Source organism: Staurois parvus, unplaced genomic scaffold, assembly GCF_062004578.1.
Source record: "Staurois parvus isolate SC_StPar_1 unplaced genomic scaffold, SC_StPar_1.0 ptg000352l, whole genome shotgun sequence".
NCBI lineage: Eukaryota > Metazoa > Chordata > Amphibia > Anura > Ranidae > Staurois > Staurois parvus.
Window position 1 is genome coordinate 1,494,267 of NW_028318148.1, and position 15,508 is coordinate 1,509,774.

The 15,508-nt window shown below is 42.0% G+C and overlaps 1 protein-coding gene across 4 annotated transcripts in view; it reads left to right on the forward strand.

Annotated features, from left to right (window-relative positions):
• The window catches only part of DIPK1B (divergent protein kinase domain 1B), a 146,111-nt gene that overhangs the window by 47,164 nt on the left and 83,439 nt on the right, over positions 1–15,508 (forward strand). For 3 of the 4 annotated variants that reach the window (XM_089684673.1, XM_089684671.1, XM_089684672.1), the window contains one exon: positions 6,659–6,793. In XM_089684673.1, coding sequence (XP_089540799.1) covers positions 6,659–6,793 — 135 coding nt within the window. Of the gene's footprint in view, positions 1–6,095; positions 6,238–6,658; positions 6,794–15,508 lie in introns of those variants that run through there. The other variant, XM_089684674.1, reaches the window with a different exon arrangement.

Below are 15,508 nucleotides of genomic sequence, written 5' to 3' on the forward strand. Positions count from 1 at the left end.
GGTGACACTTTGCACCAGATATAGGGCTGAGTAATTGGAGATACTGTATATAACAGACAGGGTGATTGCAATTTGGTTAGAGTAGACACCAGCACAATTTTTTAATATTCAAAATGGGATTTGTATTATATCTCGCTGTAAATTAGATTTTTGAAACTCTCCCCTTAGAGGGTGAAACATGGTGTGAACAAACATTCACTTTAAGATGCATTCACACTGGCAAATGCACCCTGCCTGCTATTAGATGTGAGAACCCCAGCAGGAGTTCCTGCCATTAGCTGCAAGAGGCAGCCCTATTGAAAGCAATGGAAGGCTGCTGATTCTGGCAGCACATTGTGCCCACTGCCACTGCATTTATGCGCAACACTGTCATAAAGGGGCTAAAGGCACAGTTCACCTTTACCATAAAACTGCCTATGCAGGTAAGAGGCACCTGTAGATTGCCTTTGATATAGATGTAGGCCATTTATGTGCCTCCTGGAGCCTGACTGAAACACTCCTGGCAATTACATCATCCTATCCTTTGAAGTTTGTAAGTGGTTATTTATATTTTTAATAAATCATTTGTACGTTATCACACTACCTGGAGCATTATCCTTTTTGACCGAGTATACAGTGGATCAAAATAAGGGTGGAAGAGGTGAGGAGACATACCGAAGTCTGTGACACCTCTTTTCCATCTAGTATGTTACAAGCAAGATATGTTCAGCATCATGTTCTGTTAGACCACCTATAATCTGGGGTCTAATTATTCGGTAAGGAGCAGTGTGTTGGGTGGTGGGCATGAAAGTCTCTATTTCATTACACACATGGAGGATTATTGTGGACTGTTCACCGTAATTGGAATTTTGTCATCAAAAGACATTTTTATGGTTTGGTGTTTCATGCATTTTGACTTAAAAATATTATTGGTAAGAGCACATTTAAACTATTATATTATATTACTATTATAAGTGACTCACTATTAGTATATTTTTTATAATAATAATAATAAAATTTAATAATAAATTATATAATAATAATATAATAATAATAGCACAACAACTACTGGATATAACAGGTTTATAGTATGTGTTGAAGTTTGTGAACATTTTTGCAGTACCACACTGCAATGTCTTAAATGTTTAAAAAAATATCAAAACAGATTACACAATTCAAAATCAAAACCCCACAACCCCCAACACCCCTACCATCCCCCAAATTTCTATATACATATTTACAGTGTAATGTGTTTGGTTAAAAGTGGTAAGGGAGGTTTTATATTGCAATAAAAATGAGAATGTATTTTCTAAGCGATAATAGCCACAAATAATATACAGTGGTTTGACAGTATCTAATCAGCTTGGCAAGGCTACAATGTAAGAGAGAAAAGACAGGTTTTATCTAGAAATAAACAACATATTCAAATATGGCACAGTTGCTGGATATTATGTAAGCAACTTGGTTAAGTTGAAATAAAAGATGAGATATTTTATCTGGAAAAAAACATTAGCATGTAATACTTAAAAGACAATAGCCACAAATATTGTACAGTGGATGTATAGAATGTAAACAGCGTGGTAAAGCTGCAATGTAAGGGGAAGAGATAAGGTAGGATTTATCTTGAAATAAACACTAGAGTGTATTATCTGAGAGACAATAGCCACAAATATTGTTCGATGGCTGCGCATTATGTAAGCAGCTTGGTTAGGTCACAATATATCAGGGAGAGAGAAGGCAGGTTTCATCCTGAAATAAACATTGGAGTGGATTATTCAAGAGACAAAAGTCACAAATGTTTTTGAGTGCCAAAGCACTGGAGTAGGCTTCAAACTTTGAGACACAAAGCACAATTACCTTTACAGCAAACAATAAATATTTAGAATTTGAGGTCCAACTGTGGAAACATTGTTCAATGCCTCTACAAGCTGGAGCACCAGAATAGCAATAGTAGAAGTAATAGTAGTAGTATTAGTAGTTTAAGCAGTAGTAATAGGATTTACATTAAACATTAGAAATTTTGCAGCTGAGGTCTAGTGGCAAAAACATTGTGTGGTGCCCTGATAGTGCTAGAGTAATGAAATAGTCCATAGTAGTTGACAAAAGCTGATAATGGATTATTTTTATTTGGGGCAGGGGTAAAAATTAAATGTTTATTCTGTAGCATCAGTAGCAGGGGTTTGGAAGTCATTAGTACCCCAAGAGTGGTTTATTTTAATGAAAAATTAGTCAGTGGGACCGGTGGAGTCGCCTCTCCATTATAAAGTGTCCTGCTGCAGCCAGGCCTTTTAAGACAGCACACTGGCACACTGGTGGCAAGGCAAGCCAGGAGCTCTAGGGCATACTGTGCAAGCTCTGGCTAGTAGTGTGGTCTGGACACCCAGTGGCGTCACTAGGGTTAGTGGCACCTGGTGCTGTAAAAACGTGTTGCCACCCCCCCCTCCCAGCAGAACAGGCAGCAGGGCACTGAGCAGGCTAGCGCATTGGTGCTGCTCTCCCCCCATTAATGTTCTCAGTGATGCCATTAATGTCCTCAGCAACCCAATTACTGTCCTTTGCCCCATTACTGTCCTCAGTCCCCCCCCATTAATGTCCTCAGCCTCCCCCCATTAATGTCCTCAGCCCCACATTACTGTTCCCAATCCCCCAATTACTGTCCTCAGCCCCTCTATTACTGTCCTATGCCCCCCCCATTACTGTCCTCAGTCCTCTCTGTTAATGTCCTCAGCAGTCCCATTACTGTCCTCAGCCACCCATTATTGTCCTCAGTCCCTTCCCCCCATTAATGTCCTCAGCCCCCCCATTACTGTCCCCAATCCCCCAATTACTGTCCTCAGCCCCTCTATTACTGTCCTGTGCCCCCCCATTACTGTCCTCAGTCCTCTCTGTTAATGTCCTCAGCCTTCCCATTACTGTCCTCAGCCTTCCCATTACTGTCCTCAGCCTTCCCATTGCTGTCCTCAGTCCCTTCCCCCATTAATGTCCTCAGCCCCCATTACTGTCCTCAAGCCCCCATTGCTGTCTTCGGTCCCCCTATTACTGTCCTCAACCCCCCCCATTACTGTCCTCAGCCCCACATTACTGTCCTCAGGCCCCCATTACTGCCCCCAGTCCTCCATTTACTGTCCTCAGTCCCCCCCCATTAATGTCCCCAGCCCCCCATTAATGTCCTCATTCTCCCCCATTATTGTTCTCCCCCCCCCCACACTGCCCTATTACTGTCCTCAGCTCCCCTCCCCACAGCTCTCCATTACTGTTCTCAAACCCCCCCCCCCCACAGCATTCCATTACTGTCCTCAGCTCCCCCCCCCACATCACCCACTCATTGTCCCTACACCTGTCTTACCTTACACAGACAGTGTGGAGTGCTGGAGACACAGTGGGTCTGGAGAGAGGGCAGGAGCTGCAAGCTGGTGACAGGATGCAGAGCAGTTCTAGCAACCAATCAACCAACCACCTGCTGTTAACTTGGGCAGCCCTGCCCTCTATCCAGAGCTGTCCTGCCTCTCGCAGATGGCTGTGAGAAAATGACAGCAGCAGCTCGTAAATGGCAGGACCGGTGTCACCCCCTCTGGCAGGTGTCACTCGAGTGCAGTCTGCACCCCCATAGTGATGCTACTGCGGACACCCATGGTCCATGGGGTTCTCACTTCTGACAGTGTCTCAATTAGCAAGGCCCATCCACTTAGAAACATCTGTAAAGTGTTACTGAGGCACCCGCTGCCACTGCTGTTGCTCCATTTCACCTTTGTATTGGTGAGCTAATAAGGTAGCCACCCAATAGTGGTCCCTCTCTTTATTGACCCAAATCCTGGGGTTCTTGTGCAAGCATTTGAGCATATAAGACCCTATTTGCCAAAAGTAGTCTGCAGTAGAGGACCTCAAGTCCACAGTGTTGCTGAGGACAACACTGTCCTCAAAAATGTCACCCTATCCAAGGGATGCAGACAATAGGCAAAGGATCCTGCTGGCCTTGAGAGATCAGCAAGTCCTCATTCTCTTCCTGCTGCTGAGCCTCTAGTGCCCAGTCTATCTGGTCATCGAGTGAGTGCTCCAGACAGTACACAAGAGGGATTGTATCACAAATCAACTCCTTATCAAAGACCACCATTTTGGCTGCATTTTCAAAAGGTCCCAAAATAATCAACCCACTCTGAATGATGAGCTAATGATACAGTGAAAAGAACCCAAGTTCCTAGCAGCCTGTCTTTGTGCCATTATCTCACAGGATCTCACTGATGGAATACTGGTGCAGCCTTTGCAGCACGGCCAATGTTGACTTCCACAATGCAGGGGTGTCATTGATGAGGTTGTTGGCAAGCAACTGATGTTGGTGCTGCACTTCTGCCAAAACACTGCGGCCAGGTATGACTATTTAAAATGGTCACAAATACTTCTGGAATGAGGATGAACCTCCTGGAAGCCAGGGGACTCCATGATGAATTACACCACCACCAGGTTGAGGACAACATGCCAGGCTGATTTTTCCCAGGCAAAAGGCAGCAAGCAGGGTTAGTATTGTTGTCACACCCAACCATGCCTGACTGAAGATGGAGTTGGGTCAACCACCTCTCGACCTGAACGTGAGGAACTGCCAGCAGTCCTGGCCCAGCATGGCTCTTGTCTCCCAAGCTGAGGGGGTGGTTGATTCTGAGATTGGAAGTGAGGCCATTGAGGAGGAAGACATAGAGGTGAATTCACTTTCACAATTGGACACAACATGTGGCAGCACCTTTTGCTTCATCAATGTGACTTGTCCTTCATCCTTCCCAGCCACCACAAGACTGGCCCAATGTGTTGTGAAAGATATGCAGTGTCCCTGCCCATGTTTACTGGAAAATGTGTCTGTGGTCATGCGTACCCTGCTCCAGACACAACATTCTACATGTTGGTGGAGAGCAGAATTGGTTTTCTGGGCAAAATAATGGCGGCTGGGTGCCAGCCACTGTGTTGCAGTACAAACTATAATCTCATGAGCAGGGGCTGATTCCACAAGCTGGAAATAAAGAAGCTACAAAGTCAGCAGTTTTGCCATGCTCCCATTAAGACATTGGACATTTGGGACATTTTGATTTGTGGACATTTTTAATTTGGCTCCAGCAGCTACAATAGTGACACCTGCCTTGGGAGGGATACTGCTGGAGATGGCAGGGTAGATGTAAAGGTTTAAGTCTTGACTTGACCCTTTACAGCTTTTCCCCATGAGACCTTTTTCTGCTTGACAGTCATAAGCCTCAGAAAGCCCTTGTGAGATTTCCCTCTCTGTCACTAAAGGCTGCAAATGCTGTGGTGCATGTGGAAGGATAATGTTGTGGGGGAAGGGGGTGGATGGAAAAAGTGAGGAACAGAGAGGAGTAGGAGTGCAGGCCTTTTGCTGCTAACTCTAATAACTAATTGAGGTGCTGTTCCTATGGGGATTTCTGGTGCAGTCATGTGTTTCCTCATACGTGTGGTACCCAAACAGCTGGCACTTTTACTTCCTCCTGCAGAGGCTCAGTGATGGTATGATCAAATAATTCAACTGACACTCATTGCCAGTTTGTTGGGCTATGGCTATGGTACACAAGAATATGTAGTCTGCCACACTGCAAGCCACAGTTTAGCACAGTATAGCATTGTGTGGCAACTAATTCTTCCTACACAGACTGTCAGCTCTCCCTAAATTTTTCCAACACACACAGTGACATATGGTTGTTGGGAACCCACCTTTTTATAGTGGGGGGCTGGCACGTAAAGTTCTGATTATTGGCTATTCTAAGCGAGGCGACCAAAGATCAAAGGCCAGACAGTGGTTACAAAGAATTTGGTCCAACAAATTTCACCATAAATTCACCGGGACTGAAACCTCACACATCATACATAGTTTGCCTCGAACCTCATCCCTACTAATCATATAGGTGTTTTATTTGTGTCCACTGAGGGATACTGCCTTTTGCCTGATATCATTGCTTTCTGCCTTTCTTTGCCAAATAAATTGGCAAGAAATTTCTTTCCTTGTCATATTTTTACCAATCTGCTGCAAGCCTACTCTTGCTCACTGTAGTTATGCGTCACTCAGATAATTCTCAGCATGAAACATATCTTCTATGACTGGTGACCTTCAGACTGTGATCTGAGAGCGCAAATTGATGGCTATTTTCATCTCAGCACGATATTCACACTCCCAGCTCAGCCCTGCTGCCCTGTCCTGCCACTGTGGTGGTTGGCTTACCAGTATGTGAAGGAAAAACTTTCCTATTCCTCCATAGACCAAAACAGGTAAAAAAGGAAAAGACTGACTTCATTTAAAAAGGGTCAGTAGTACCAGTATGTAAAAGTTCCAAAACAGAAATGAGTTATTCAGCATTAATATATTTATGTTCTGCTAGCCATTGTTATGTGTTAAATTGCCATTTTAGGCTAGAGGAAAATTGAGAATTGCCTGAATTTCTCTATTGTAGAGGAAGTCAGCTGTGCTTGGGAAAATATTGCTTTGCTTATTGCAACTTCATGTTAAATATTTTTACTTCTGAAGGTTTTATCGATGCATGGCACTGTTGGTTATTCATGATAATCTTCTTCTTCTTGCTGCTTTACTATTATTATTATTTTCTTTTTAATTGTTTTCTTTTATAAAACAGGAACATATTTCTTAGCTATAACATAGGCTTCATTTTAACTTATCATTCTCTCTTCACAGTCCCGTCTCCCTGGCATCAAAGTGAAGTACCTCTTCCTGGCATGGCTGGGCATTTTTGTGGGCAGCTGGGTGGTCTACATGCACTATTCCTCATACTCGGAGCTCTGCAGAGGACATGTGTGCCGCATGATCATTGTGAGTACTCGGTTTATAAATTATAATTATATTTGAGCATATGGCCATTTCATCGCAGTGCAAGAATATATTCTAATGGATTTACAAAGATATACAAAGTGGCACCTTCATGTATGAACATTCCTTTGTTTTCTACTACAAATACACTTGTGGTGTTCTTATGGGATATTCAGATGCAAAATATATACAGTTATGATGTTGTATTCATTATTGGAAATGCCTCATAGGAGACCTTACCTATTGATGATATTGGAGCATCTTCATTTGCATGGATTTATACATAAAGTAGATGGTCCTTAGGCATTTTTATCCATGGATGGGTAGCACATTCATGAAGTTATATTAAAGTAGAATGTGATATGGCTAATATGCACTATACAGTATGATGAAATATTGAATACATAGAATCATTGGATTTATGCTTTATGTTTTTTTCACCTACTCTGCCTTTATGGTGCCCTGCATTCTGAGTGAATTGATTCTACAATGCCTGGAAAAAGTATTCATACCCATTGAAATTTTCAACATATTGTCATGTTACAACCAAAAACATAAATGTATCTTATTGGGATTTTATGTGATATATCAACACAAAGTGGCAAATAATTGTGGAAGGAAAAGGATAAATGGTTTTCAAAATTTTATTTTTTACAAATAAATATGTGAAAAGTGTGGTGTGCATTTGTATTCAGCCCCCTTTACTCTGATACCCCTAACTAAATTTAGTGGAACCAATTGCCTTCAGAAGTCACCTAAATAGTAAATAGAGTCCTCCTGAGTGTAATTAATCTCAGTATAAATACAGCTGTTCTGTGAAGCCCTCCCTTGGTTTGTTTGAGAACATTAGTGAACAAACAGCATCATGAAGGCCAAGGAGTACACCAGACAGGTCAAGGATAAAGTTGTGAAGACATTTAAAGCAGGGTTAGGTTATAAAACATTATCCCACGCTTTGAACATCTCACAGAGCACTTTTCAATCCAAAAATGGAAAGACTATGGCACAACTGCAAACCTACCAAGACATGGCTATCCACTTAATCTGACAGGCCGGGCAAGGAAAGCATTAATCAGAAAAGCAGCCAAGAGGCCCATGGTAAGTCTGGAGGAGCTGCAGTGATCCATAGTTCAGGTGGGAGAATCTGTCCACATGACAACTATTAGTCATGCACTCCACAAATCTGTCCTTTATGGAAGAGTGGCAAGAAGAAAGCCATTGTTGAAATAAAGCCATAAGAAGTCCTGTTTGCAGTTTGAGAGAAGCCATGTGGTGGACACAGCAAACATGTGGAAGAAGGTGCTCTGGTCAGATGAGACCAAAACTGAACTTTTTGGCCTAAAAGCAAAATGCTATGTGCGGTGGAAAACAAACACTGCACATCACCCTGAATATTCCATCCTCACCGTGAAACATGGTGGTGGCAGCATCATGTTGTGGGGATGCTCTTCTTCAGCAGGGAGAGTGAAGCTGGTCAGAGTTTATGGGAAGATGGATGGAGCCAAATACATGGCAATCTTAGAAGAAAGCCTGTTAGTGTCTGCAAAAGACTTGAGACTGGGCGGAGGTTCACATTCCAGCAGGACAACTACCCTAGACATACAGGCAGAGCTACAATGGAATGGTTTAGATCAAAGCATATTCATGTGTTTGAATGGCCCAGTCAAACTCCAGACCTAAATCCAATTGAGTATCTGTGCCAAGACTTGCAAATTGCTGTTCACAGACACTCTCCATCCAATCTGACAGAGCTTGAGCTATTTTGCAAAGAAGAATGGGCAAAAATTTCACACTCTAGATGTGCAAAGCTGGTAGAGACATACCCCAAAAGACTTGCAGCTGTAATTGCAGTGAAAGGTGGTTCTAGAAAGTATTGATGCTGAATACAAATGCATGCCACACTTTTCACATTTTTTTTGTAAAAATTTTCTAAAACCATTTATCATTTTCCTTCCACTTCACAATTATGTGCCACTTTATGTTGGTCTATCACATAAAATCCCAATACAATACATTTACGTTTTTGGTTGTAACATGACAATATGTGGAAAATTTCAAGGGGTATGAATACTTTTTCAAGGCACTGTATGCTTTACTAATATGATGGCTTCTGCTTGTAAAAGCAATGTTTCTCTTCTTGAAATGTGAATTGGTACACAAAAATCAAGATTTAATAATCATTTATTTAAAGAGAATACTAACAACTGCTGCTTTGCTATACCATGGATGTTCCATGATCTAATACAGGGTTTCTTAACCATGGTTCCATGGGTTCCTCCGGAGCTTACTAGGAGTTCCATGAGGGATTTCTGACTCTCAGATAAGTTCCCACTGACATCATTGACCTTTTTAGCTTTCTGTAAGGGGAGAATTCTTCTCAATGATCACAGGTGTAAGGAACATTCTTCCCACTGACTATCACACTAATGTATCATAAGTTGTAGATATAGTAATTTGTAGCAAGGGTTCCCCTAAGACCTGAAAGTTATTTCAAGGGTTCCTCTGTGTTCAAAAATTTGAGAATGGCTGATCTAGTATGTACATTCATAGACTGAGTGTGGTTCTAACTTAGTGATGGTGCTTGGAGAATTACGTGTGGGGCGCTAATAAAGTGGACATTTCACTATATTTATTATATCTATACTTGCTCAGATTTTTGTAGGTTAATGTTTTGCTTTGTGGCCACATACTTTTTTTATAATACTCTTTAAATACTGTAATTGATTTTATTACGGTAGTCCAGGGAACCTGATAATCATGGATTTTTTATATAGCATTTTTAGTTCAATAAAGTTTTTTGGATTAAGGTATTTGTGTGTGTAATGTCCTAACAATGTCAAAATCCCTTTATACTATATTCAACCTGAGGTTTGAGTATCCCGGTTGGTAGAGTATTTAGTTTGAGAGAGATGTTCTGGAGGAATGTTACTGTCCCTTTATATTCCCTGCAAGGAAACTGACAAAGAAGTGTGGGTGAAGAAGACAAATAAAATTCAAGAAGAGATTTACATGACAGTATCAGCCAATAATGGGATCAAGTTAAAGCAATTTCCTGGGATTCCATAGAGGCTGCCATACTAACTGTTTGACTGACCTAGATAAGGACTTCTGACTTTTTTTCGGACTTCCCCAATCTGTACCCATGTCATGGTATTTGTGACTCCAAAAGTATTGAGGCCATCCTAACAACCAAGCGACTACAATTTTCAGGTCAGAAATGCCAGTATCAGTATTTCTCTTGGGAAAGATTTACTTTGAAGCAGAACTCCAACTTAAATTGTTACCAAACCCACAAAAGTAAAATCAGTCTGTATATGCACTAAAGCATACTTGTTATACTCACTGTGGAAACTAAGGGGTTAATCCTACACATTGTGTAAAAAGGCTGCTTGATTCCCCTCCCCTTCTTCTACTGTTCCCAATCCATCTGCCATTTTGCAGAGCAGCAGTGGTAATTCTGCACATGTACTGTTTGGTGTGTATTGCTAGAGATTTTTTTTTGGGGGGGAGGATGCATGGGATCAACACAGGGCCAATCAGCACTGTCTGGACAGAAGGTCAGGGGTCATGTAGCCTCATAGGATAGTCAGATGAGAATGAAAACTCCTTCTACAAGATTAACCAGTGCTCAGCCAAACACTGGTAAAAGTCATAAGACTGCTATATTCTGCTGATGGGAAAAGGTATTTAACAGTTTATATTTTACTAAAATTATTGCATTTCCATGTTCTGTGTATGGTGGAAGACTGGATATAGTGAATGCAGGGTCATGGATTTAGCAACACTTTAACCTTCAGTATTGCACAGTTGTACAGGTTCCTTTCCTATACTAATTTCATTGCCCACTGGGATCTTCTCACAGTGTGCGTTAGAAGCTGCAGCACGTAAGATGGCTCATCTTATTTCCTGGCTGGAGGATGTCCAGAATCCTCTAGTCTTTTATTCCCCCAGCCTTACTATCCGTAGCCCACCTCTTCAATGATTGCAATTTAGTTCTTAAAGTCATGGAGACTCAGCATCACATGTGGGCACAACTTCCTGCCTAGGAACTCACATTCCTCCAGAATGACAAGGCATTTTAATATTGCATAATTCAAGAGCCAGCCCACTGCTTACATCAGGATGGAGGCCTCTTAAAAGAGAAGTATGGGTTTGGTGCAAAAAAAATGAATTATACTCACCTAGGGGGATGCAGGATCGATCCGATGCTGCATCTGTCCCCTGCCAGCTCTGCACTGAGAATTGAGCGATCAAAGACTGCTGATCATTTAGTTCTCCCCTCCATCAGTCACTGGCTCTCTGCTCTTCCTCTCCAGAGCTTACTGGAGCGCTGGGTTGTTGAGGCGGGCAGCATACAGAGAGGCTAAGCCAGCTGCCAGTCAGGCTCCTGGGTAGAACTTGCCCATATGGCTGGGATCTGTTCAGAGCCTGGAAAGGCTCTGCGATGTAAGATGACAGCAGCTGAAAACAGGTCCCAGGAGTGCAGAATGAACTGCACTCCTGTGATTCATATAAGTAGGGCCAAAAATTGTTGGCCATATTTCTCCTTCAAGAAGAGCATTGAGGCAGGGTTCTATGATGTTACAGCTCCTCCCACCAGCCATGATCTGCTTGCATTGCACAGTGTAGCACAGAGATCCAGTGATGATATCACTTAGTCTAAAATAAGATATCTCATGAAAACAGAAGGGGAAAGGAGGGACCAGGGATGGCAAAACACAGTAAAACCTTGGATTGCGAGCATAATTTGTTCCGAAAATTTGCTTGTAATCCAAAGAACTCATATATCAAAGCAAATTTCCCTATACGAAATAATGGAAACTCAGATGATTCGTTCCACAACCATTTATTCATATAAAAATGAATACAGTAATACAAAATACAGTATAAAGTAAAAATAAAACAAATTAACCTGCACTTTACCTATGAAAAGAATCATGGCTGGTGTGAGGGAGACAGAGAGGAGAGGAGGAGGTGGAGGGTTATTGTGTAGGACGTCTATCACTAATGGGATCACTGCTACCTGTTGGCTCACTGGAATATTTTTCTTTTTGTGCAACTCCAGCAAAGAACCTATCCAATGGCGGAAATGAGATGTTGTATTGTCGTTAAACAGATTTATCGTTCGCACTGCTACAGCCTTATTCTGGTGGTGCTTTTCTACAAAATTTTGCACTGTTTTCCACATTTTACACATCTCCCTAATCTCATTTGAAAGGAGGGATTCCTCTGCCTTTTTGTCCTCCTCTTCAGACGAGATCTCCTCCATAACTTCTTGCTGTTGCTTGTGATGCAGGTCCATCAGTTCATCGGTGGGCAGCTCCTGGTCATGTTTCTCCACCAGCTCTTGAATGTTGTCCTCATTCACCTCCAGTCTCATGGACACAATTTCATCAACATCTAGCGGCTCTTGCTCCTGAGAAAACCAAGTCCAAGAGCACAATTAGACCACAGTTTAGTCCAAGCCTAATTGAAAGCTCTCTTGGTTCCCCCATCCCAGGCTTTATCGATGATCTTGAGGCAGTTCACGATGCAGAAATTATTTTTCCAAAATTCTTGGAGGGTAAGGTTTGTTCCTTTGGTCACCTTGAAGCATAACTGAAACAGTGCTTTGCTGTAAAGCTTTTTAAAGTTGGAAATGACCTGCTGATCCATGGGCTGGAGTAGTGGAGTGGTGTTGGGAGGAAGGAACTTGACCTTAATGAACTAAAATTCCTCCAGCAAGTCGTCCTCAAGGCCACAAGGATGAGCAGGATCATTTTCCATTACCAGCAAGACTTTGAGTGGCAGATTCTTTTCTGAAAGGTATTTCTTCACTGTAGGACCAAAGATCTCGTTGATCCACGAACAAGATACGAGTGACTCAAGCCTTGCTATTGGACCTCCACATAATGTTTAACTGGCTCTTCTGTACCTTGTATTTCTTGAAGGCTCGTGGATTCTCGGAATGGTACACGAGCAGAGGCTTGATTTTGAAATAACCGGTTGCATTAGCACACACAAAAGGGCAAGATGGTCTTTCATGGGCTTGTGACTGGGCATTGCATTTCCTTCTGCTGTAATGTAGGCATCTTTTTAAAAAAAAGTCCCGTCTCATTGCAGTCAAAAACTTGCTACGGCAGGTAACACTTGGAAACATGAACTGTTGGAACTCGGCATCGAACACCTCAGCTGCTTTAGCGACCAAACTCTCAGCCTCTTCGTGCCTCACAACACTATAGATGCCACTTCTCCTCTTAAAGTCAAACCATCCCCTGCTCGCCTTGAAGACCTCTTTATTTTCTGTCGACCTACATGGCAGTTTACTTGCAAGGTTGGCGTACAAGGCCTTTGCCTTCTTGCAGAAAATGTTCTCAGACACAGTATCTCATGCTAGTTGCTTCTCGTTTATCGAGATGAGAAGCAACTTTTCTACATTTTCCAGAACACGTGGCCATTGCTTTAATACTCTTGTGACTCCTTTGGCTGCATCTAGCCCCCTTATTTCTTCTTTAATATTGTGCAAATTGTCGACCTAGACTTGTTATAAAATCTTGCGATGTCGGCCACTCGCACACCTACACCTGTGAAGGCTCCCACCCCAGACCTGCAAGTTCCATTTCCAGCTCCCACCACTCTCAACCAATGCCTATATGCCCAGCATAATACCACCCCACTGCACCTTCAGGACCACCTCTCACCAACTGGCCCCATCCTGCACACCTTGTCAACACCATGCCTGCAGACCCCCTACGTTCTCCCTTAGTCTAAGCTGCCTTCTCAGAAAGGTTGTGCTGCCAAAACCAGGTGCAGCTCAGATGGAAATTCTACTTAGCAAGTGATTCTTTGAAAATATTTGGGTGCTTAAAATTGGGACAGATAGAAGCTTTTCTTGCTATTGTGTCCCTGGAACACATTTTTTCTTTAAAGTGATACTAAACCCAAAACCCTGCATTCTCTCTATCTGGTCTCCTACAGTACACAGATCATGGAAATGCAATTATTTTAATAAATATAAACTGCTAAATACCTTTTCTCATCAGCAGTCAGAGCAGTCTTATGGCTTCTATCAGTGTCCAGCAGAGCACTAGTTATAGCTTGTAGGAGGAGTTTTCTTTCTGCTCTAGGAGGATGCAGGTCCCCTGACCTCTGTCTGGACAGTGCTGATTCTGATCACATGCACTCTCCCAAGAAAAAAAAAAAACTCTCTAGAAATACACACCAAACTGAGCATGTGCAGAGTGTCTCCACATGATATGTCTTATCAGGAGGTAAGAGGGGGGGACACTGGAAGAAGAGGAAAATCAGAGAAGTCAGGATCAAACAGCATTTTTACACAGTGCAGAGGATTAACCCCTTAGGTTCCACATTGAGCATAACAAGCTTGCTCTACTGCATATACAGACTGATTTTACTGTTGTGGGTTTAGTAACACTTTAAGATTGGATTGGTTCCACTTTTTTATTTCCAGCCAGTGCGGTGTTTAACCCCTTGATGCTGACCGTACACAAATTAGAGGCCTCACAGAACTGGGCTTTTTTCTGTGGGGCCGCTAATTTGTATACCTGCCTTCGTGCAGCACAAATGCCGAGGTGTCACTGAAAGCCTCCGGTTCTGTTCTAATGATTGGGACCCGGAACTCCCGATTCTGGGACACCTGATAGCTGTGATAGCTTCTGATTGACTATCACAGTGATCAGTCACTGTGAAGTCGCCCCCCTTCTTTTCTCTCTCTGAATGGAGTTAAGAGATACATTGTATCTCTGTCTGTCCTTTCAAAGAGAAAAAAAGTATGTGCAGAAAATAAACAAATAAATAAATAAAAATAGTGATAACAAAATAAAATAAAAAAAATAAACAAAAATACCTACATCAAGGTTTGATCTAGGTCTGTACCAGCGTTAGTGTTTGGGTCAAGGTCAGGGTCAAAGGTCAAGGGCATGGTCAAAGGTCAGGGTCAGGTTTTTTTTTTTGATCAGGTTTTTTTTTAATTTTTAAATTAGTATCAGTGTCAGTGGCAGGATAAAAAAAAGCAAAATGTACACTATTTTTGCTGGGCTGTACTACGGGTACAAACAACAACTAACATACACACATGTGGTATCGCTGTGATCGTCAGGACCAGGAGAAATAATTTTGGGTTGTTCTTTGGTGGTAGGTTATGGTAATAGCAAGAAATACACAGCTAAATTTAAAAAAAAAAATTGTTTTTTTACTATTTTGGGCCAGTTTTCCTTTGGTAATAAAAAAAATCAGAAGATATCCATTACCATTTACCACCAAATGAAAGCCCAATTTGTTCTGAAAAAAACGTGGTATAATCCACCTGAATGCACAAAGTAGTTGTGATGATATGTACGGTTTTGCCAACACATGTCAAAGTTGCAAAATTGTGCTTAGGCATTAAGAATTGTTTTACTCTTAGGCACGAAGGGGTTAAAAAAAGCCTTTTCTCCCAGTCCTTGAGAAATCTATTGGAGTAGCCCATTTTATCTCTTCTTTATCAACTTGACACAGTTATGAGCGTCCAGCTTCTACTACCCAGCAATCAACAGCACTCAGCCTTATCGAGAGCTTTTGGGCTCAGTGAAATTAAACAGAATCTTATATCAAAAGGAATCTGCAGAGAAATAATTTCATTGCATCTTGTGTGTGGCTATAAGTCATTCTGTCTTTGGTTAAAAGTGGTTTATCAGCAGTGGCTGCAGTTGTGAGGATTAGGAAAAACCACAGAGAGGA